Source organism: Podarcis raffonei, chromosome 4, assembly GCF_027172205.1.
Source record: "Podarcis raffonei isolate rPodRaf1 chromosome 4, rPodRaf1.pri, whole genome shotgun sequence".
NCBI lineage: Eukaryota > Metazoa > Chordata > Lepidosauria > Squamata > Lacertidae > Podarcis > Podarcis raffonei.
Window position 1 is genome coordinate 27,785,589 of NC_070605.1, and position 23,561 is coordinate 27,809,149.

The 23,561-nt window shown below is 40.8% G+C and overlaps 2 protein-coding genes across 7 annotated transcripts in view; one reads left to right on the plus strand and one right to left on the minus strand.

Moving 5' to 3' along the window:
- PAN3 (poly(A) specific ribonuclease subunit PAN3) overlaps window positions 1-9,399 on the plus strand; it is a 56,832-nt gene extending 47,433 nt beyond the window's left edge. For all 4 annotated transcript variants that reach the window (XM_053385955.1, XM_053385953.1, XM_053385952.1 and 1 more), the window contains 7 exons: window positions 489-654; window positions 1,491-1,578; window positions 3,340-3,479; window positions 4,315-4,444; window positions 5,659-5,723; window positions 6,532-6,670; window positions 8,488-9,399. In XM_053385955.1, coding sequence (XP_053241930.1) covers window positions 489-654; window positions 1,491-1,578; window positions 3,340-3,479; window positions 4,315-4,444; window positions 5,659-5,723; window positions 6,532-6,670; window positions 8,488-8,628 — 869 coding nt within the window. In that variant the 3' untranslated portion in view covers window positions 8,629-9,399. The remainder of the gene's footprint in view (window positions 1-488; window positions 655-1,490; window positions 1,579-3,339; window positions 3,480-4,314; window positions 4,445-5,658; window positions 5,724-6,531; window positions 6,671-8,487) is intronic.
- A 3,338-nt stretch (window positions 9,400-12,737) lies between these two features.
- Window positions 12,738-23,561, minus strand: part of FLT1 (fms related receptor tyrosine kinase 1) — a 139,794-nt gene continuing 128,970 nt past the window's right edge. For all 3 annotated transcript variants that reach the window (XM_053385957.1, XM_053385958.1, XM_053385956.1), the window contains 6 exons: window positions 22,192-22,291; window positions 18,748-18,853; window positions 18,442-18,584; window positions 17,803-17,878; window positions 15,200-15,291; window positions 12,738-14,447 (listed from right to left, as the gene is read on the minus strand). In XM_053385957.1, coding sequence (XP_053241932.1) covers window positions 14,246-14,447; window positions 15,200-15,291; window positions 17,803-17,878; window positions 18,442-18,584; window positions 18,748-18,853; window positions 22,192-22,291 — 719 coding nt within the window. In that variant the 3' untranslated portion in view covers window positions 12,738-14,245. The remainder of the gene's footprint in view (window positions 14,448-15,199; window positions 15,292-17,802; window positions 17,879-18,441; window positions 18,585-18,747; window positions 18,854-22,191; window positions 22,292-23,561) is intronic.

Genomic DNA, 23,561 nt, shown 5'->3' on the forward strand with positions numbered 1-23,561 from the left:
GCTTGTGATAAGGTCACAAGCAGGGCATGGTGCCAGTAATGCTGCCCCTTTGCTGCCATCCAGCAACTGGTGCTCAGTGGCACACTGCCTCTAACATTAATATTCTGCTAAGCCATCTTCGCTAATAGCAATTTATGGGTAAACAAATGTATAATCCACCTTTAAAGCTGCTTAAGCTGGTGGACGGTGCAACATCTTGTGGCAGCCAGTACCAAAAATTAATTATGATACACTAAGGGATTGTAGCTGCTCAATAAAATTCCATCTTTATACAGTCTGTCTTACTTTTAGTACAATTAAAAGTAAAACAAAACAGCAGTTCTAATTGGGTTGGATGGGTTGTTCTTACAATTGCCAGTTGCTTTGAAATAAAGCAGATAATGATTTTAATCAACTAGCATTTTGAAAGCACTTTTGTATTCATTATCCAAACACTTATACAGCTGAAAGTTGTAGATTTCATTCATTTTCTCCCATTCTTCTGATAGGTCAGCATGATGGACCTTTGCCTCGGCAACATGCGGGGTTGTTGCCAGAATCCCTGATTTGGGCCTACATTGTGCAGCTCAGCTCTGCATTGCGGACCATTCATACAGCAGGATTGGCCTGTCGGGTGATGGACCCCACCAAGATTCTGGTAACTGGAAAAACAAGGTAACGGGAAACACGTTTTACCATTGCATTGTTGATAATCCAAGGTGGTGAAGCCAGCAAAATTTCAGGGACATAGATGCAGAGCTTCTCCCCAAGGGCAAGTTTGTTTTGGAGCAAAAAAATAGAAATGGCGCTATTCCCCTAGTTTGTGAAAACTGTAGTCACGAAACCTGCCAAAGTTCAGTTGAACAAAGCCAGAGGCTATCATGCTAGGTGATTTTACATTCATTTTAAAATACTGGATAAGTCTTGTCTGGTTGTAGCTCTTTTTTTCTGGCTGTCCTTGCCCCTTCCTGAAAGTATGTTCTGTGAAATAAAAAAAAAAAAAAGGAGAGAGCTATGATTTTTGTTTGTTAGAAAAAAAATGATTTGGAAAGAAGGCCACCCAGATAGTCCAATTCTGCCACTTGCATGTTTATTCTCACAGTCAAAACACTGAGAGTGACAGTCCATGTTTACTTCCACATCCCACCCCCTTATCACTCTGATTGGAGGGCCCCCAGAAAATAAATCACCGTGATTCAAAGCTACACCTGTTCATCAGAACGAAAGATCCCCCACAGACACACTCAGAAACTTAGGGAGTCTCTTACCCGACTCAAGACACCTTGGCAATGCTCTGAGAACCTTTCCTGCATCATCCCAATTTTCCTCATAATTTGCACAGAGTCAGTGCACCCTCATTCTACCCTCACAGATTGATAAACCATTGGCATTGATACCCGTTTGTTGGCAAAACTTTGCTGATGTAACTAAAGAAGTCGCAGAGCAAGTCCAACAAGCAGACTAAGGAGTTTTATCATTCTCTTCTCCTATATAATCCTTCTCCCGTCAAGGTTGCGAGTGAACTGCGTTGGAGTCTTTGATGTGTTAACATTTGATAACAGCCAAAACAATCCCCTGGCCCTCATGGCCCAGTATCAGGTAAGATCACAATATTGTCCCCTTTACTTCATGTTATTTGGTTAGTGAATATTCATCAATGATTGCATTATTTTTATCTTGCTTTTCCCCTTAAGAACATTTGGTGTTGACATGTTTTTCTTTACTCTGTACGTTTGCTTTCTTTGAGAAGTGCAACTGGATGAACTTTATTAAAACAGCCTCCTCTACTGGTAAAACATAAAAAAGATTTGCCTTTGCATATAGGCAAGGACTGCTGTTCATTAGTTACCATTACAATTTATGCAGCACTAGCAGTGCTTTGCAAAGTTTTGGAAGCAAAATGCAGGCAAGTCCCTGCATCTGTAACGAACTTACAATTTAAGATAGTGTGTGGAAAACAGATTAGCGCAAAGGATAGTGAGGGATACATTTGAATCAGTGATATCAAACTTGGGCATATTGTGCATAAATTAAAAGAAATGTCTCATCCTTTCTAAAACCCTCTTCAACGACAACCAATAATGGGAGATGGGAGGAAGTCTAGCTGATACTCAGAACTAAAGAAACACCTTAGCTTTGTCAACAAAAATCATACTAACTTCTTCCAGATGGAATGGAGAGCATGCAAGTTTGCCATAAAACCAAGTTGTTTTTTCTTCTTTGTTCTTAACTTTCAACTAAATGAAAAACACCTCAGTCCAGCCGGTAAAGCACAATATATATTGTTAAGTTTACAACTGTTTTACATGTTCACCTCTTTGTTTGGAAAGGATTCTCTTCACCTGTTGGCAGAAAAGTGAGAGGGCTGTGTAGGTAGGCATACGTACTTTTGACATCAACTTTAGGAAAATAGGGCCAATTGTTCCTGTGAAGTACTGCATTCAAGAAGCCAATTACCGTATTTTTTGCACCATAACACTCACTTTTTTCCTCCTAGAAAGTAAGGGGAAATGTCTGTGCGTGTTATGGAGGAAATGCCTACGGGTGGCATGCCTACGGATTTTCCTCCTCTAAAAACTACGTGCGTGTTATGGTCGGGTGCGTGTCATAGAGCGAAAAATACGGTAATTGTTTTAAGACTTGAAACTTGAAGTGCTGCTATATGCTTTTGCAATGCATATATTTGTAAATATAATTTTAAAAAAAGATCTGATAAGAATATTTAGCTTTCCAAGATATGTATAGTTGCTTGAAGTCTAAGTTAAGGGAGAGGAAGGGAGAAAGGAAACTGGATGTTGAGATTGATGGAGAATAGTGAATTGACCTGTTCACAGCCCTAGTAGCTTATAGTAAGTGTTCTAAAAGGGGAATAACGTTTGTAGGGAGGGACACATGTCCTGAGGTTAATGTGCTCCGCACCTTGCACTATACACTTTCGGGTGGAAAGAAAGAGAAAACGCCATGGTTCTCACTCTCCAAAGGCCTCCTCTCCTTAAACAACTATTTAAATGCGCAGATTCAGGGCTGGCTGTCAGCACCAAACAAAGCCCTCTAGCTTTGCATAGCACAGCAAAGAAAAAAGTATCAGAACAGAAAAAATGAATTTTTTTCCTCTCTCCCCTCCCCCTCCATAGTTATGCAAATTGGGTAGAGTTTTAAGTGGAGCTGAACTTGACTATATGGCATCATATTTCTTAAAAGAAACATATGTGATGAAGTGGTTTGTGGTAATTTTTTCAGTTTTGAGATTATGTTAAATTGGTCCCATCTAAGGTATTCTTATCTTCTTTTTTTCAATGCTAGGAAAGCTAATGATATTCTACTGACCCTGGTTAGACTTATTTGTTCACTTTTCTTTAGCAAGCAGACTTGATCTCCCTTGGGAAGGTGGTGTTGTCTTTGGCTTGCAATTCTCTGGCAGGAATTCAGAGGGAGAATTTGCAGAAAGCAATGGAACTGGTGACAATCAACTATTCCTCTGATTTGAAGAATCTTATTTTGTAAGTTACTTTGAAATCAACTTATTTTTAAACTAGGTTAAAACGTGCCAGTGACAATTTGCTTACGGGTTGTTCATGCACATTGTTAAATTGGGAGTGGCGGTTCATGGGATGTTTCTACATTGAATGTGCGTGCACAAGATCCTCTCTTCCGTGATTAGTTGACCTTAGTACAGCACCTATGTGGAAGGATTTCTGTATGACTGTTCAGATATAGAGGGATGGCGGTGAGTGGGGAAGGCGTAGGAACAAAATTAATTTACCCTCCTAATTAGGAACGTTGTGTAGCCGAATCTCTTGAGTTGCTGTTGACTTGTACTGAAATTAGCATGAACTTAAAAAAAATTTAATTATTGTCCTTAACCTTGAACTTAAGCATTTTTCAGATCCTGATATATTTGTTGTTAGCTCCTTATGCATTATACTAGTATAGTAAAAGTTGCATTATATCGGAGTTCAAATTTCCATTCTGCCATGAGGCAGTCACAACCTAATCTGCCTTACAATATTGTTGTGAGGATAAAACTTTGGAACCAGGTGTGCTGCCTGAAGTTCTTGGAAGAAGAGCAGGATAAAAGGAAAAATGGAAAACAACTTTGCAGTACATCATCAGCCAGTCACATAAATAGAGCCTCGAATGTCACCTCCTAATGGTGCTACTGTCTTTCACATAGCTGTAGTGGTGTTAAATGTTCTGTATATGAAGTAGAGCTTTGTGCCATATTTTCGCTTTTATAGATTAATAAAATTAGCTTTCACAGATGGAACCTCTTTTAAAAGAAACTTATTTCTTTAGCCCTGTTTTTAAAGTAACTTTTAAAAACTGCCTTGTTAGGTATTTGCTGACTGACCAAAACAGGCTCCGAAGTGTAAATGATATCATGCCTATGATTGGTGCAAGATTCTATACTCAGTTGGATGCTGCCCAAATGAGAAATGATGTAATAGAAGAAGACCTTGCAAAGGTAAATGCAAAGATAGTGCACATTCATCTCTATTTTCTTAGGGAAGCTGATATTGCCAACAGGTTCCCAAAGTCTGTAAATGTAGTACGATTGAGACCTGCCCATCTTGCCATAGGGTGATGTACCCATCTGCCCCCCCCCCATTGCTGTTTAAATGATAAGGCATTTGGGAAGATACTGTGTTACAGGTCAGTGGTTTTCCAGCCTCAGAGTCTCCACAGATTTCACTTTGATCCATACATATTCACATACCTCATTGGCTAATAATCCTATTTAGTGGAATGGTAAAGCTATTAACTTCTGCCCATTTTAGAAAGTCAATGGTGAGATGCAAGGTATCTCAGCTAAGATGCTAACTGGCTGGCAGTGTTTGAAACTCCCATTTTTCTAGACACATTTTGAGATAGGGAATTTCATTAGCACGAGCAGTTTCTGAGCTTTGGATGCAGTACTGCGCCTAAGATTTAGGTTCAAACTGCAGAGTGGAAGGAAAGGAAGACCTTTTCCTGCCTTCCCACTTCCAGCTACTCACTGAAGACTAGAGAAGAGACCCTCTTAAGAATATTAGGGGGGTGGGCAGGGGAAGGACTAGACCATGTGAAAAATGAATATAATATTTTAGTGGCAGTTCATTCATTTTCAGCTTCGTATTGTTATTATGAAAAAGCGCACCTAGACGTTCCATTGTTGTGCCCATAACCTGGGTTTAAGGTGCCATTTAGCTCCTAGCTTTCATATCTCAGTTTCTAACACTGCCTGCCGAAGGGCACCTTGCCCTGCAGTGGTCTTCAAACGGATCTTGGAGGCATGATGGAAATCGCTGCCCAGTACAGTGATACAGCCTTCTGAAAAATGAAGGCAAACCTACTACTTAGAACATAAAGATGTGGTAGTATATGAAAGTATACTAGTCCTCCTCTGTTCTCCTGTGATTATCAAGCAAGGTGTGATTTCCTGAATAGTCTTTTTTAAGATTAAAAGTAGATAAGGAGGTCTCTCTCCATTTTGTATGGAGTGTAAAGACATAAGTTGAACTAAGTTCTCATTAAAATGAACACGACAGACATTATTTAAGTCCCATTGCTTTCAGTGAAATGTAAGTCCCCCCCCCCCCGATCTAACTATATGGTTATTTGATTATAATTTATACTTTTAATAGAAGAGCAAAATATAAATAGTGATTGTCAAGCTTTTATTTTTCTCTTGTCATTTAGGAAGTTCAGAATGGAAGATTATTTCGGCTTCTTGCAAAATTGGGAACAATCAATGAGAGGCCAGAGTAAGGAATTCAGCATTTTCTGCATCAGTGTGTTATAAAGAGGCACCACAAAGGGTCTTGAATGTTCACGCATGATGATGGACTTGCAAAGTATAGAAGCCTCTGAAAGATGGGCTAGGTTACTTTGGTCAGTTTGGTAGCACACTGTCCAGAACTTCTTTGTATGTGAATATGTGTTTACCACTCACTTTTCAGTTGGATAATAGATCCTGGTTTGAGGCTTGTCTGAAGATAGAGAATTATTAGTGCAAGGTGATGTTTCATAAGTTGCAAGATTTCAAACGATTTTAAAACTCCAAACTATTGGTGCATTCTTGGGAAGGTATTTCAGTTTTTTCTCCCAACAGCAGCAAATACTCTCCAAGTGCATACAGTTGCTACAGTGCCAACTCTGGAGACTGGGAACAGTAATTGATAATTGTAGAGATTGCATTCTCCTGGACACTGTAAGTCTGACCTCAATGACTAATGATGCCAAATGTAACCTTAAGCAATAGATTGTTTCATCCAGAGCATTAGGAACTGGCAGGGACCCCCCCCCCTTAAAAACCTTATTAACCTGGTTTTCAAAATCAGCTAAATTATGATATCAGGAAAGAGATGTGCAGCATAGTTGCTTAAGATGCTTTTAGCCCCATGAAAAGTTTGTTTTTAATTTTAAACTCTGGACTGAAGGGTGTATCACACATTCCTCCTTAAATTGTGGGGGGAATAACTTGCTAAAAGTAGAAACTTCTTCAGAAAACGCTTAGTCTGAGATGTTTATGAACTTGTACTAAGAAACACAAAACGCTCTGTTTTACAATAGATTTCAGAAGGACCCAACATGGTCAGAAACTGGAGACAGATACCTCCTGAAGCTGTTTAGGGATCATCTTTTTCATCAGGTGACAGAAACGGGCACTCCTTGGATAGACCTCAGTCACATTATCTCTTGTCTTAACAAGGTAAATGAGTGACTGTATTTTACGTTTATTGCAGATAAACTATGTAACTAGTCTGTCTTTCCTCCTCCTGTTATTTTTAATTGGGCTGCAAGCAAGTTGTCTTAAAGCAGATATGATTCTCAAATTGGTCTTCAGTTGTGTGTGCAGGTGAGTTCACACGGTGTGCATGGTGGCCCTGTTAAAATGCCCTAGGTGTCAGTGGTGCAAATGAGTGCTTCATTGGCTGCATCAGAAGCAATGTTTGCATGTGAGACACTGGCCTGGCTCAGATATGACACTAAACCCTAGCTTTGTGTTACAGTGATGCATTGCAGGGAGTCTTGGACTTGCCTGCTCCCCTCTTCATCTGTGTTTTAAAACTAACTGGCTCTACATCTGTCAAGGACAAATTGTTTGTAGTTTAAACTGTGGTTTATTGAAATATGCTAGGATCAAACCATGGTTTCTGACCACGAATTGTTTCCATAAAAAAACGTAGTTTAAACCTACTGGTTTGTTTTTGTCAGATGTGACAAACTGTGCTCAGCTTAAAAAGCAAATTATTCCAGTTTGGTGGCTGCACTGGAGGAGGAGAAAGGAGGAAAGGGGAGCATGAGCTCAGAGGTAAACCAGGCTTTCCCCTGTTGTGGTGCTAAACCAGGCATCCCCAAACTTGGCCTTCCAGATGTTTTGGGACTGCAACTCCCATCATCTCTGACCACTGGTCCTGTTAGCTAGGGATGATGGGAGTTGTAGTCCCAAAACATCTGGAGTTTGGCTGAGTTTGGGGGTGCCTGTGCTAAATTGTGGTTTAGCTTTACATCTGAACCCTGGCCTCTCTTGTACATGTTCAGTGAAAATTCTATTGTTGTGTCTAGTTCAAAATGGTTAACCTCTTACTATTAAATTCAGAAGCTGATAGGGATCTCTTCGTTCAATTTAGACTTTAAAGAACAAAATGCCTAATGCACTTAGACTAGACCAGTCCCTATCTTTTCCCAGTCCTCTTGCCCTAAAGCTATTTGTTGTGTTGTGTTGTGTGGTTTATGAATGATTGCCTGTTTGACTATTCCCACTTGTCGTGTAATCCTGCATATGGAAAACTACTACATGCTGAATGATTTTGAAGGTCCTTTCAGCGAATCCTATAGTTTTAACTGTGCACTGTGTGACAAAGTACTTTTCTTTTGTCCTGAAACTTTCATTGGATGGCCCTGGGATCTAGTATTATGAGGAGGAGAAAAACATCTCCATCCATTCCCCCCTCACACACATAATTTTATACAGCTCTTATCATAACCCCTCCTTACTTACTCCCCCCCCCACCAATAAAAAGCTCCAAATAGTGCAATCTTGCCTCATAGGGGAGTTGCTCCAGCCCCTTGATGGTTTTGGTTGCCCTTTTCTGCACTTTTCCCAGGTCCACAGTATACTTTCTGAGGTGTGGTGACCATTATTACACATCACTGAAATTGCAGGTATTCCATAGATCTGGATAATGGCATTATGACATGGGCAGCTTTAATTTCAATCCCTTCCCTAGCAAGCCCTAATTTACCCTTTTTGCAGCTGTCACATCCTGGGTCGATATTTTTATTGAGCTGCCCACCCCTGACCCCACCACATTCCTTCTTGTGCTGCCTCAGAGGTTCCCAGCCTCCTGGAGCAGATTTTTAGTTGGCACCCGAGGCTGCAAGGAGATGTTGATCAGAGGCAGAACTCTATATTCAGGATGCTCCCACCACGTGAGCACACCCCAAGATCCCAGCCAAAACCATTCGTTTTGTAAATATGGTATCAAGTCCTACTAATGGAAGTTTTCTGCCCTTTGATTTCAGCTAGATGCTGGTGTGCCAGAAAAAATAAGCCTCATTTCCAGAGATGAGAAGAGTGTACTTGTGGTGACGTATAGTGACCTAAAACGCTGCTTTGAAAATACTTTTCAAGAACTGATTGCAGCCGCGAACGGCCAGTTGTAGTACTTGCTGAAAGCATGCAGGACGTTGCTGAAGAACATAACTAATAGCAAATTGCACTACAGCTGATTGTCGTCATCTCATTTCACATTTTGGGAAACAAAACAGCAGGAGATGTTGCACTTCAGTCAGGTACACTGTTACTTGAAGGGAAGAATGTTTTTGCTTACCCTTGAGCTCTGGCTGCCATTGGAGGCTTTATCTGTGAAGAATTTATTTTAAAATAAGGAACGCATCAGGAGTATGATGTTCCTGCTTTTATTTTTTCCACTCGTATATGCACTAATTTTAATTTTTTAAGACTTTTCTGATCTCTGATGTTTTGCCACATTGGATACTTACTAAGGGAATCTCTTTGCAAGGACATTTCTGGGATTTTTATTTTATTTTTTGGCCACTGAATATACTGCGGAATTTATTTGTTTTGATATTATTTGCACCCCAGAATACTATAAAGGACCACGTGAATAATTTCATAGAAATTGTGTTCTGTAAATTTACAGTGTAGCTTGTAACCTCTGTAAAACCGTGTCTTATGCCACCCACTGTTAGGTTCACCAATCAAAACCAGAAGATGCATATTTTTTAAAAAAAGGAAGAAAAAAATCAAGTTGGGTATTATAGAAATCTCACATGTAAAATCCCCTTTTATTTGGCTGAAGCTTTGTCTAAGCAAAGCAGCACCATTTTGAGATCTGTAACTTTGAGAGCATATCCCAGTTGCTCTAAACACAACCAGCGCCTTTTAAATAAAATACCTGTTTGTATATTTTACTGCTAGTCAGATGCATTCACATTTATGCAATTTTTAATAGAATTTTTAAAAGGAATTGTGTTACAGACCTGAGGATTCGGGAGTTTATTCATTTAATTTACTTATGGTATCCTTTTTTTGTATAAAGTTTTGTTCTTTGAACCACAGCTTTATTATGGTACTTTACACTGGATACAGATACAAAGACACTGTTTGGAAGATTAACTACACACAGCAGTTGTCTGGCATCAAGAGCTTTTGAAGTTTTATAGCCTGATTCTGGAAGAATGGTGGTCTGCTGTGCCTTTGCAGTCACTGCTTAGCCCAAAGTAATATTACTTTTGATAATACTCAACACATGAATATTCAGTCTTCAAGCCTGGGATTTCTTTCCCCGCAATTAACTTTCTGATATTGGACCTGCATTTGTCCTCAAGCTTGGGTATTCAAGGGAATTTGTAGTGGAACACCTACACTTTGATACTGAAGACTGCCAAATACGTATAATTTCCCCCCTTTCTTAAAGCAGTAGTGAAGACTGTATATCTGCATCCTTTTCCCAGCACTGAATGTTTTAATAGCACTGGGTGCTCACCACGAAGACAATGTGGAAACTCTCTCCAAAGGTGTCAGGACAGACTCAAAGCACTTGCAACTGATGTTACTGGCACCCATTTTATTAATTCTCAATATTTGTAATTTCAGGTGAATTTTTAATAATCCTGTCCAGTTTTATAAGCTTTAATGATGACACTCCTTTAGATTTGCCTCAAGGAAAGCAGTGCTCTTCAGAAGGAAGGCTGTGGAAGACTAGGGACACCTGTTTCACCTCTAAATGAGAAATTGCAGAGCCTGCGGTTTGGTAGCATAAATAAAATCAGTTGTTTTATCTGGAAAAAAAATTTAAACGGAGCATAATGTTTAATATTGAGAAGATAACAGTTGCCACACTGTTGTTCTTTTTTTTAATGTCCAAAGGAACAGGGACTTTGAGATATGAACCTGGCAACCAGTCTTTTATCATTCGCTCATGTATATGAGGAAGAGCAGCTGTCTTTTTATATGTTTTTGAAAAATCATATTGTAATTCTTTTGTACAAAAAGTAGTACTTGTATTCTAGAAGAAATATTGAATGCTTAATTTATATGCGGGCTGAGGCTTTTTCTTTTCTTTTCCCCACTGTTGTTTTCTTTGAAAATGAAAGGGATCATCTCTTCAGTTGCGGGAACTGGGAACTTTTGACGGATTATTTTGTGGACCAATATTTTGGGAAAAGCAAAAGCAGGTGTGTGTGTGTTTGTAATGCAGGGCCTTCAGTCTCATCCTTGCTATACCAACATGCCCACCTCTGAAACGGCAAGTTGCATTTTGCTTATTTGTCTCATTCTGTAAGTGTACATTGCTTTAGCCCCAGTAATCTCAGGACTTGGTTTAAGGTTAAAAAATAATAATTTTGAAAAAGAGAGCAGAGAGCCAATAAGTTTCCATAAGTAAACGCCATCCAAGAAATTTCTGCTGTTGGGTAATGCATAGAACAATGTGGAGTATTGTTTGTTTTTATTTGGTCTGTGTTTTGGAATTTTCTGCTTTGGTGTTTTTTTGGGGAGAGCCCTTCTACTCCAATATAATTCCATTTAGAAGGCTGTCCAGAAACTAGCATGTTCCACTCATTGGAAGAGTTATGTATGTAATCCCTAAAACAGCGCAGCAATGTTTTTCTTAAACAAGGCATACTTTTTTCATGCGGGGAAATGATTCTGACCTTCCTATCTTTACAGCTGAAAGCACAGAAAGGACAACCTTTTGAAATCATGTGATGTTAGTCCATTTAAATTTTCTTACCTGTTCTTAGGTTGCTTGTTTGGGTTTTTGTTTTTGCTACACTGTAAATACTTTATTTGGGGTACATAATGTCTTTCTTTTCCTTCTAATTTTCCCTTGTTCCAGTAAAGTTTTAGACGTGAACAGCTTCCCCTAAAAAGCACCAGTGTTACATTCTGATGTCATGATCCCACTCTGTGTTACCTTTTAATCTTGTTTTTCATTCTTTTCATGTGTACAGCAGTATTTTTAATAAAGAATACCAGAAATAACACAGCCTTCTTTTGAGCATGCAAAGGTGTGGGTATTGTGTGCCACTTCTTGTGTAGTTGACTTAAACTATTTTATGGAGTTGTTTTCTTCATATTTTACTCCATCCCACTCTACTGCAGGGTTTGTGGAACAGTGTTTGGCTTGCAAGCATTGTTTATCTGGTGTTCAGATATAGTATACAGTCTCAAGAGAACAGTGATGTGCATTTCTTGCTGATAGGCAAATGGTAGAGCTGGCCTGTTCGTTATCAAACTGACTCCAGATGCTGAAGTAGTTCGAACCCTCTGAAAAATGCTTTTTAAATAACTTTTGTTTGAGCTCCCATATCAGATTAAGATACATTTGGCAATTTACTTATTGGAAAATTACGCATGAGTTTTGTGTAGTTTTCCATTTTTTATTGATTTGAACTGTTAACTGAAAATAAATATATATTAAGGCATGGTCAAGGCCTTTGTACCCTCAAACCTCCCTGTGATATGATTTATATAAAGTGTAAAAAGTCATAGAACGTTATACAATTGCATAAAAGTGCCAGTATGCCTTTTTCTTTGCATAAATTAATCTGGACCACCTGTTGCTTGAAATGGATTTTGCTTAGAAAGTTCATTTTGCAAGTAGGCTAAAATGAAAGTTGCAGCAAGTTTTGCTTTGTACTCTTATCTCTGGCAGTCAGAGGGCAGAAAAAAAACTTTAGGATCCTGCCAGGTATTTTTTTAAACCTGCAAAAAGTCTACAAGAGCAGTTTTCATCTTTACACCTTCTAAAAGTGCATGCGTTCATTGTCCCTGGGTTTTCTTTCTCAAGCTGGAGTATGCTTAACAGCTTGTGAGCATGTGGGTTGCAAAAGCATGCTTGCACATCATATTAGCCCATGTGCCAGAGGATAAGGCTTGTCTTCAACTCCTTTCTACAGCTACACACGATGGCAAGCACATCGTTCCTGCTGATAGCTTTGAATTCAAACGATGCCTTGGGCAAGTACAGAATTCTGTGCATGCAACTGCATATAGATCATGGAGAAAAAACTCACCTTTAGAAGGGCCCAATGATCCACAGAATGAAGAAGCATCTCTTTATCACACTACCAGTGACTTAGCTTGAATTCATCCCCTCGAAATAAGGTCGATCTTGTGACAGGCCTTGACAAATACTTTGGCTACTTGAAATTGCTGCTTCAAGCCAAAACCAACCAATTCAGTGAGACACTTCTGCAACATTGTGGAATTATTATGAACACAAGCAAACCAATAATCTCTCAAATGGAGCTTGGAAATAAATTTTATTGTGAAACTTTAGAAAGCATATGTAAAAATAGACGGTAAAAGTTAAGGCACGAGTATGAGATATTTACATCCAGTTAAAGAACGCTTTGTAAATTCCAGTTTTTTAAAAAAGGTTCGTTAAAAGCATTAGATTTGAATATAAAAAATATTTGTTTTTACAACTACTAATGCCCTACATGAAAATAAACCCAGGAGTTTCACTCCTCAGCTCTTTATAGATCCATTGGCTTTAATAATAGAGTCATGGCTGAATAGTTGGCTGATGTTCCATCTAATGAGAGAGCACAAAGGTTACAGACTTATGGCTTTAGAAACTGAGTGTTCTAAAATTCTCCAGCACCCAAACACTCTTCACTCTATTGGCCTTGATCCAGCTCAGGTTAATTGTGACAAATTGTCATTGAAACCAGTGAATCAAGTTTAGGCATAACCAACTTGGAACAGCAGGACCGACATCAGCTGCTTTTATAGAACAGCCATCGTGGTAGCTTACTGGTCAACCAAGGCAATGGTTCACTACCATAACTACCTGCCCCTTGGCAAAATGAACCTAGCAGCACACTCTTAGCACTAAATAAATTCAATAGTTGCAATAGCAGCAGCACAAGATTCAACGGGTATTTCAGACACTGCAAAGCTGCAGCTGGATGCAGGTTTTATTGCTGATTAGCTACAGCAGGTTGGCCTGACGCTTCGTGCCTCTGCTGTCACTTGCAGCTGGGAGTATAAAAGCAGGCTAGTATAATAGATACATGGAGAACAGTGTGTTCTCTCATGGAAAATACTAAGATGCTGCGCCAGGGAGTCCCCAGTATTGCCTCAAGAAAACCTGAATCCTACCTGTGTTTTTTGTGCAGATTTACTTTGTGCAGTGTATATGTTGCTTCAGCAAGCTACAAGGTAAAGAGCTATGCAGGGAGCTGAGGCCCCAACACCCTCTGTATGGTTTTGAAATGTTTAATAAGGTATTGCAGAGCTACCCTTGCCCCTGATGCATTCATTGGGTCACCATTACATCTGCTTGAACTGTTTCTACTGAACACACTCCTTCAAAAGCTGAAATAATTCCACAGCAGCACGAGAGCAAAATGGGTATGTATCTGCAAGACTCTGTGGGTAAAATAAAAGTGCAATCTCCCTAAAGCATATAACTAAGTAGACCAGAAGCAGCTTCTAGCCTGGTCAGTTTCACCATCCTCCCATAGCATTGCCTGAGACCAATGTAAGGATCTGTATTTAGGAAGTGAGAGAAATACAGTGCACAGGGTTCCCTCCCTGCTGTCCCCCTCACATTTGAATAGTTACTGGGTTCTTGTGGTTCTTGCTGTTGGGTGGAAGCTAGTGCTACAGCCCAGAAATGTACTCTACAGGGGTGCTGTTGGGTCATTGAGTAGCAGGAAGGAGTGTTCAATATTTTAAATGGTGATAGTGGAGAGATGCAGCTCAAGTGGAGGAGCAGCTGCTTTGAGTAGTTCAAAGTCCTTGCTACACTGGAGGAGTGGAATAGCGAACCACCGAGTTATAGCTGGGAGGAGAGAAGCCCTGCGTCTGCTTCCCTTCCCAGCCTGTGCTGCCGCGGGTAAATGGCAGAGTCACATCACTGATGTGGCCGCAGCTGGAACTGTAAACCTTCGGCTTTGCGGTGTCACAAAGGACAGACTCCTTGCTTCGGCTGCCAGAGAGGAGGCTGCAAGCAAAAGCAGATGTGTGTTAGATTAAATTTAGGTATCATTCATATGTTTCCACTATCCTCACCAATGCTATAGAGCATGAACTTGTTTGGGAACTGCATTTAGGATTTCTCATGCCCAAAACAAGACACAGTCTTTTCTTTTTTTTCCCTTTTAAGCAAGTCTGACCAACTTCCTTACTGTCTATTCACTGCTTAGAATAATTCCTGTTAATACAGCCTTTTCATGGGCAAGCCCTTATTCCCTAGACAGGAGCTAGGCAGAGGAAGGCGGCTAACACAACATGGTGGAGGGTGGGAACAAAAATGAGGCTCTTGCATCCCTCCATTGTCATATTGCCATTTTAGTATCCTGATTATATTACGCTGAGTCATGAAAGGGAAGGGGCACTAAGAACAAAATCCACACCCTGCCCCCAGCTCTATAATGTGGTTGTTTTTGTATACTGCCAACTCAAACACAAGGCAGGGAGCAAATTGACCAGGGCTGTGGGAGGAGGTGTAAATCTTCCCCCTTTTGCAATCTTTCACCTGCCCATAAAAGCCACCCCATAGAACAAGATATACCTCTATGATACCTGATACCCATAGGGCAAACAGCAGATGAATGGAGAGTGGTCTTTCTCAGGAAAATGGCTCACAGGAATAGGGTTAACACCCCCTTTAAGTGACAGATTCAATTCGATTCCTAGCAAATGTCCCCACTTTGTGTCCCGTTTGCATCCTGAATAGTCGTTGAAATCACATACCCAAAGAAAGTTTGCTTTTGTTTGCTGCCTGTCCATGTAAAACGTTTCCGTTCTTCTGAGGACAGCACCATCCCACTGTCGGCCTGGTAATCCTGAAAAAGAACACACCTTCGGTAATGCAACTTTGTTCCTTGTGTGTTCAAGTTTACTACAGTTACACATTGACTCTGAATAACCCATCATCTACATGGCCCTAGATTGACTTTTTGGTAAAAGTGCAACCGTATAGGGTGTTCAACAACTGTGCAAAATGTGTACCTGTGTATGCAAAGAGTTGAGTTTGTACACTAATATTCACATGTAACATTCAATGACCATAAAGTCTGTGTACACAACAGCTTAGCTGTGCAAATCAACAAGGGTACACCCACAAATATTTGTATATGTTTAGAGACAGTTTGTACTTGTATTAGGGATAATATGTGAATAAGCCTTATGTTAGCTGCAAGAAAAGTGGTGTATGAGCAGTAGTAAAAAAAGTATTTCTGTTCCCCAAAAAGTGATAAATTATCAAATTGATAACTACTACTTACCGTATTTTTCGCTCTATAACACGCACCCGACCATAACACGCACGTAGTTTTTAGAGGAGGAAAATCCGTAGGCATGCCACCCGTAGGCATTCCCTCCATAACACGCACAGACATTTCCCCTTACTTTTTAGGAAGAAAAAAGTGAGTGTTATGGTGCAAAAAATACGGTAGTTGACACTCTTCGTCCACTGAGACTAAGTAGGACTGCACTTTTTGGTGTTATGGTTTAGCATATCTTTACATATCAGATATTTTCTTGAAGTTCTCTGAGCGTAGACTCAGTTACAAGCTTCAGGGACACAAAAAGGAGACCTGGCTCACAGAAGCAAGTTTTACATACTCCCAATTCTTCTCTGGCTCAGATTAAAATTCCTACTTTACCTATCTAACCACCTCACTTCTTCTCATTCATCAGCCCTCTTCCTTCCATAAATTAGTCTTGGAGCCCCTTCAAGTCAGTGGTGTTTTTTGCAGGTGTATTCTGCAATGTGTTGGGCTCGTAGCTTCTTGCTGAAATGCTGTAACTTTTCATCCCACAAACATTTATTTTTTTAAAAAAATAAATAAATTTTATTTTCAGTTTTTCTTAAAAATATTTTACATCAATAGAATTCCAATATTACAATTCACAAAAATATTCTGTTTCCCCTCACCCTTTTTGTGGTTTCTTATTTTAATTCATAACACTGCATTTTCTTTGTCGTTCTAATTATTAATTACTCCTTCAAATTTCCTTTTAACTGTTTGGTTTAAATTAATCCTAATGAATTTATGTGTGTACAATGACATTTCAAACAATCTACAAATTTTCCCCAGTCACTGATAAAAGTTTTTCATCCCACAAACTGTCTGGGTGTGTGTGTACATGTCCCCTTTTGGTGTTGCAGAATACACCTGCAAAAAAGCACCAGTTTGGAAGGGTCCTGCCATTGACACAACAATAGCACATTAGTGGTGGAGTTACACTACACTGCCCCCTCCGCTGCATTCGTTATTATGTGCTGCTTTTGCCACGTTGCTGCATTATTGCCATCTGGAGGGGGCACTCTTGCACAACTAAATTGGGCAATAGGGTGGGGAAACAACCCAGAACCTTTGTGGGACAAAAAGTTACAGGATTTCAGCAGGAAGCTATGAGAAATGGCACTGGTTGGGAATGAAGCGGTATGTCCAAACCTAAACCTTTTGTAGGCACAGAGAGCACTGATTGTGTATATCGCTTTTGTAAAGAACTATGCAGAAATTCTGGTTTTAGTATGTTGGCTGTTTGGCCGTGACAATAAACATTTATTTAACACCACCATGAGCACAAATCATTGTGTATGCACAATAAAAATGACATCAGGAGGTGCCCACTCCATGTTGTGATGGGAGCAGATGGGGCAGTACCCCCAGCTACAATAAAAAAATTAAAGAACCATTTTTTGTTCACTGCTAATACAGCAGTAGAGGCCACCATAGCTCCTGGGAGTTATAATTTTTCCAAGGGCTACTGCAAGCTCCATAGTCCTACCTCCTTTAATCTGCTGCTCCTATTGAAAGAGGTTTGGGGAGGTAGGCGAGTGATTGATTTCAAAAAGTCAGAGTACCTAAGTGATATATTCCCAACTTTTTCCCAAGTCAGTTTGTGGTTTGGGGAGCTTGCCCATCAACTGCCCTGAGGTTCAGATGGAAGGATTGGATAGAAATGAATGAGTAATTAGACTAGTTCCACTGTCACACTCTACTGTGACGAACGGAGAAAAGGCCAGCCATGGTGGGGAGTGTGGTCCCTGCAACATACAAACACTCTCTCCACACAGGTATATCATACCCAGCACATTATTTACCATTTGGCTAATTAACAGTCTGAAAAAAAAATGCTACTTTTAAACATGTTACTCTCGCCGTGTACATCAGCAGGACAATACCAACTTGCACAGCAAAATGAGTCACTCTTCCCACAACATCAGCCCATCCTGGAGGAAGAGGACCACAAAGGATCTGTTGTATTCCTCTTTAGCTCAGCCACACAAGGCTGAATCTAAAAGGGCACACACCACACATTTTAGTAGGTTGATTGTGACTTACATCACATCCAAGTTTGTTTTTGGGTGAAAGTTCCTCAAAGGTCTTGACTTTCATTCTGAAGGCATTAACATATCTCCTTGAAAAGCAAGCAGAAGAAAAAGCTTGTTAGATGATCTCAAAACATACCCCATACAGTGGTACCTTGGGTTAAGTACTTAATTTGTTCCGGAGGTCCGTTCTTAACCTGAAACTGTTCTTAACCTGAAGCACCACTTTAGCTAATGGGGCCTCCTGCTGCTGCTGCCGCACCGCTGGAACATGATTTCTGTTCTCATCCTGAAGCAAAGTTCTTAACCTGAAGCACTATTTCTGGGTTAGCGGAGTCTGTAACCTGAAGCGTATGTAACCCGAGGTACCACTGTATGTACATTGAGCTGCTCTGTTTTATATTCTTTCTACCTGTGAACATCTGAACAAGGGTGAGACACTCTATAACTTTATGGGTGGGATTTAACTAAGTTGTTGCCTGAGCAGAATGAGATCCAGTTGTGCAACAGGACTTTGCCCCGTCTTTCCCCTCACATACCCTAAATCTGTTCTGGATGGTTGGGGAAACTTTAGAGGGCATGCACGAAATCCATACTGCTAGTCATTACTTTGCTATATAAGTAAAATATCTTGGTATTCCATCATACCCACCCAGTGTTTTCGATGCCTGTGTAATTCAAGGCTGGTACTGAATGATTTCCTCTCTCGTGAGGATGAGGGGAAGTTGGAGAGGAATGGTCAAATTCAGGATCCACTGATATTATAGTATTCAGAGGGATATAGTCTTTGCCATCCTACATAAACAGAAGTATAAAAATTATCAAACAGATAGGAATAGTGTGAAAACAATGCCAAGCATTGGAGTCCACAAGCTCCCTGGGGAGTCCATTCCAGTCAAACAACCATGACCTCCCTGAAACACCATAAACATGGTGTACACTGCATTTTGCTACTTGCCTGCTTTACGTTTGCTTGAAGTAGATCTCCCAATCTCTCCACCAGCTCTGAGAATCTTGGCCTTTCCTTTGGATCCCCTTGCCAGCAATCCAGCATGATTTGATATCTGCCAAAAGCAAAAGACAGGGTATCATGAGCACTACTTCTATGACTCACACTTGAACAGCAGACTTCAGATCTGGGAGCCACCCTTAACCCAAACTTAAAACATGGGATCCATTTTTAAATTATTTTCTATACACAGCCACCTCCCTCCCTCTCTTTTCTCTCCTACTTTCTAACTTAAACTCTCTCTGATTTTATGCTCTTCAAACAAAATACAGACATGGTGAAAGTGCTACCGATACCCCCAGAGTTCAGAGCATTTGTGTGCCTTGAAGAACCATCAGTGCTGTGCAGTAGAGAACACATCAAACCTCTTGTGGTATTTCAGGCATTTCTACAGAGTTAAGCTACAGAGTTAACTGTTGCAGTTTTAATTATTTTTCATAGGATTCGGGTTCTGAGGAAAGTGAGGAAGAAGTCAGTACAGTGATGATGAAACTCCTGCTTTTTCATTCTTCCTCTTTCCACATGTGAACGATGAACAAATACTTAAACTCCTCACAAGGCTCCATAGCTTGGTTGCTCGCTTGCCAGACTAATCTCAGGGCTAGAAAAATCTCTGTTGCATTGAAATCTTAAAGCTTCTCTACTGCAGTTTAAGCCCATTATCTCTTGCCCTCCAAGCGCCAGTTACGCCATTGCTCACATCAGCCTTTCATGTGTTTGAAAGGTTATCAAGCTGCTTCATCGACCTTCTCTGGCATAAGCCAAACACCAGGAGCCCTCAGCAGCCTGCATCACAGATCTCTGCCCCCAATCTCTGATAACCTCTGCTGCTCTTCACAGATTCCTCTCTCAGTTGTTATCCATACACCCACCCCAAAGCACAATGGCCAAACCAGAAAGTTTCATTCTGTAGTTTTGCCATCATAGGACTATTAGTAAATGTGGTGGCTGAACAGAGTGATGCTGAAGCATCAAAAGGGGAACGGGATGTCGCACATCTCATGTGGTATTTCTTGAGAATCCTTGCTTTTATTTACCAACCTCCCCACCCCACTTAAGATAGGATTAATAGTGTGTGGGCAATGTCTGGTAGATTCTCAGATGCAGGGCTTAGGGATTTGTTTGTATAACAAAGGAGGTTCAGTTGGCTTCAGACAGGAATTTTAACCCATACTTTAGGAGGTAGTAGTCATGCATGTGCTACGCATTTGAGATGCTGGGGAAGTTCTTCAAGCTCAGACTAGAAACCTAACTTGGGAGGCCTGTAAAAATCCCTTGCAAAAGAAGAGGTGAGTTTTACAAGCCCCAAATGTCTTCTCCTACATAGATGAAAACCCCAGCAGGAGAAGACATCCCAGCTCCACCCAACTTCACAAAGGTATGTTTCTGTCATTTGCCTCACCTGTCCCTGCTGCCTTCCCCATACCCAAAGGTTGCTCCCATTTTTCCTACCACACACACACATATTCCCCTGTCCTACCAGTAGGGAGCAGCAACAATAGGAAAAAATGGTAGGTCTTTCCCCCCATCCTCTAACAGCATGGCAGGCAAGGAGGATTATTAGAGTTGTGGTTCTTCCAAGGGCTCCTGCAAATGCACCTGGATTTAAATTAATCTGGAGCCTGTATTCACTGGGCTTCCTAATACCACTGATCCTAACAGGCTTTTTTGGTGTCATCATATTGCATTGACATCCATTTGGATTTTTCTGGGAATATCCTGCATACAGGAGTCTGGTTTCATCAGCGGTTGGGAACCTCTAGTCCATGGGCTTCAAGATCAGCCCAGCAAGTCGTTTTTGGGGCACCACACCCATCATTCTTAGCCTGACGTCATATATGACATCAAGCATGGGAAAGTTCAAGAGGCAGCTGCTGCAGGGGAAGGCAAAATGTAGCACTTCTCGAATTTGTCACTTTTTTCTTTTGCTCTGAACAGAGAAATGAAAAAAGCACAGAATTTTGCCTGCAAAAGAAGAAGGGGCAGTACATTCTGAGTGCACTCCCAATTCTTCCTTTAAAGCCACTGCTTGAATTCAAGCTGATGATGCAAAGGAACAAACCATCCTTTGCAGCCATGGCTTGAATTCAATCCAGCTGCAAAGGAAGAATTGGGAATGCAACTGCAGATTGAAGCCACAATCACCTGATGTTATGTGATATCAGGTGAATGAGAGGATGTGTGGCCTCACCTGTCAAAGTAGTCTGTGTGGGGCTGGCCACTTCCAGACCTGGCCCTCTGGCTGAATCCAATTTCCCAGCCCCGACTTACAGGATCACCACCCCAAAATCGTTTTGATGTCCCTTTCTGATATTGTGTTCTCCGTGAATGTGTCTCCATAGGAATTACACAAAATCATTCTGATTGTGAGACGTGCATAGGAACTAGTATATATCCTAAATTGTGTGTGTGTGTGGCCCTCCATCCTGCCTGGAGCTTAGGGGAGCTGAAGTCCAAAACATACGGAAGACCACAGCTTAGGCACCCCTGTCTTAAATCCCAAAACCCAGAGAGCAGATCTTAAGGATAAGTTCCTTTAAGGAAAAAGCTAGCTGAAGGCCTAACTAAAGCCAAAGCCAAATTATGTTTTTAAGAAAAGAGGGGGGAAATGATTCAGGAAGGGGTGACTTAAGAGTAGAGAATGTGGTGCTTAACCTTTTCACCACCTATAATTTCTCTGTTACAGTTTCTCCCCCTTAAAACTAGGTTAACTATCTGCCTACAGCAGGGGTGGCTAAGCGGTGGCTCTCTAGATATTGTTGGACTACAACTCCCATCATCCCTGACCATTGGCCTTGCTGGCTGGGGTTGATGGAGGTGGAATTCAACATCTGGATGGCCACAGATTAGCCACCCCAAATGAGTATTTGTGAGGGGAAGAAGAAGAAGAAGAAGAAGAAGAAGAGGAGGAGGAGGAGGAGGAGTAGTTTGGATTTGATATCCCGCCTTTCACTCCCTTTAAGGAGTCTCAAAGCGGCTAACATTCTCCTTTCCCTTCCTCCCCCACAACAAACACTCTCTGAGGTGAGTGGGGCTGAGAGACTTCAAAGAAGTGTGACTGGCCCAAGGTCACCCAGCAGCTGCATGTGGAGCAGCGGAGACGTGAACCCGGTTCCCCAGATTACGAGACTACCGCTCTTAACCACTACACCACACTGGCTCTCAAATGAAGACATTTGAAACCCTATGGCACGAAAAGCAACGGGGGAAAGAGTGATATCAAGCATAGAAGTAACAGGCTGGGAAGGTTTATGCACCTCTTTCCCAAATCCTACTGTTCTAAATTCCCAAAGCACTTTTATCCTAATGGTGGCATTTTGTTACATGTGCGCACTGTTTGGTTTGTCCCAAAGTAATGCATGCCAAAAATGATACTGTCCAAAGCACTCGTACATCTCTGGGGTTGCAAAATCTGGGGCTTTCATTCTTATGCCTTCTTTTAACTTGTTGAAAAAGTCTTCATCTATCTGAACACCTGGATAAGGAGATGCACCTAAAAGAGAAGAATTAAAAAACAACAACTCTGAAATTGGAATGGAGAGAATAACAAAGGAAACCACAGACACTTCTGACATGTGAACCTTTACAACATTTGCATCCTGTTAAGAGACTGAGCATTTTCTAAATTGAGTTGCTAACCTGTGCGGCCTTCCAGAAGTTTTGGACTCCAACTCCCATCAGCCCCAGTCAGCATGGGACCTGGTAGCCCATCAACATCAAGAGGCCACAAGCCAGCCACCTTCCTGCTCTAAAGTAAGCCTGAGATCTATTTTCCTTCCCACCACTCTTCTGTTTGGGTGATGGGCAATGAGTTCTGATGTAATGTAGGGGCATACTATTTTCTATATTCTTTTCTTTTAGCTTAGCTTTTCAATTGTTCATCCTTTCTCAGGGTAGTAAGAGTTAATTATGAGGCAAGAGCAATCCCAGCAGCAAGTACTAAACAACCAGAAGACTGTTTGTCTAAGGAACTGCATGCATGGACCAATTTCCTCTGCTGTTGTGTCTGTCTCTTCTACCATTCTTCTTTGATGAATGAAATTGCTGCTTCCTTTGCAGGACAGATTTTGTATCCTGCATTTTAAAAAAAGATTATTATTATTATTATTATTGTCTTGCTCAGCATTTCCATCCTAGATGGCATGCTCACCCAAAGATGATAATTTCAGTCTTTGTTTGCCTGTGAGCCCCATGGATTAGTATGAGGAGGAAGCAGCTGTGAATGGCAATGGCTTGGCACTGTGAGATCCAAGAGCTGATTGTGGTTGTGCTGCTGAAAGTTGCTTGTTTGTTTATTATTAAATTTGTATCTCACCCTTCCTCCCAAAGGAGCCCTGGGTGGCAAACAACAAGTGATAAAACAATAAGAACATCTTAGAATGTTTTGAAAAAACAATTCCAGTACAGATGCAGACTGGGAAAGATCTCACAGACTTTATTGCTATTATGGCCCGCAGAGAAAAGTGCAGGAATGGGTAAGGTCTATCTAAAGAAATATTACCCAGATAGATAGATTATCTGACAACAATTTAAAAACCTCTCCTTTCATGTGTTCCCGTCATTGTTGAGACACATGGTTCATAGTTTATTTGCTATTTATAAATAATTGCCATATTTTGTGTAGCATAATAAATACTGATTAACAGACTAATACAGTACCACGGTTCTGATGTGAACAACAGTGAAGTCACTAGATCCTGAAAAGCACAAGGACCTCCTCTTGCCCACCCACACATTGAACAAAGTGGTTTTTTCCTCCCCTT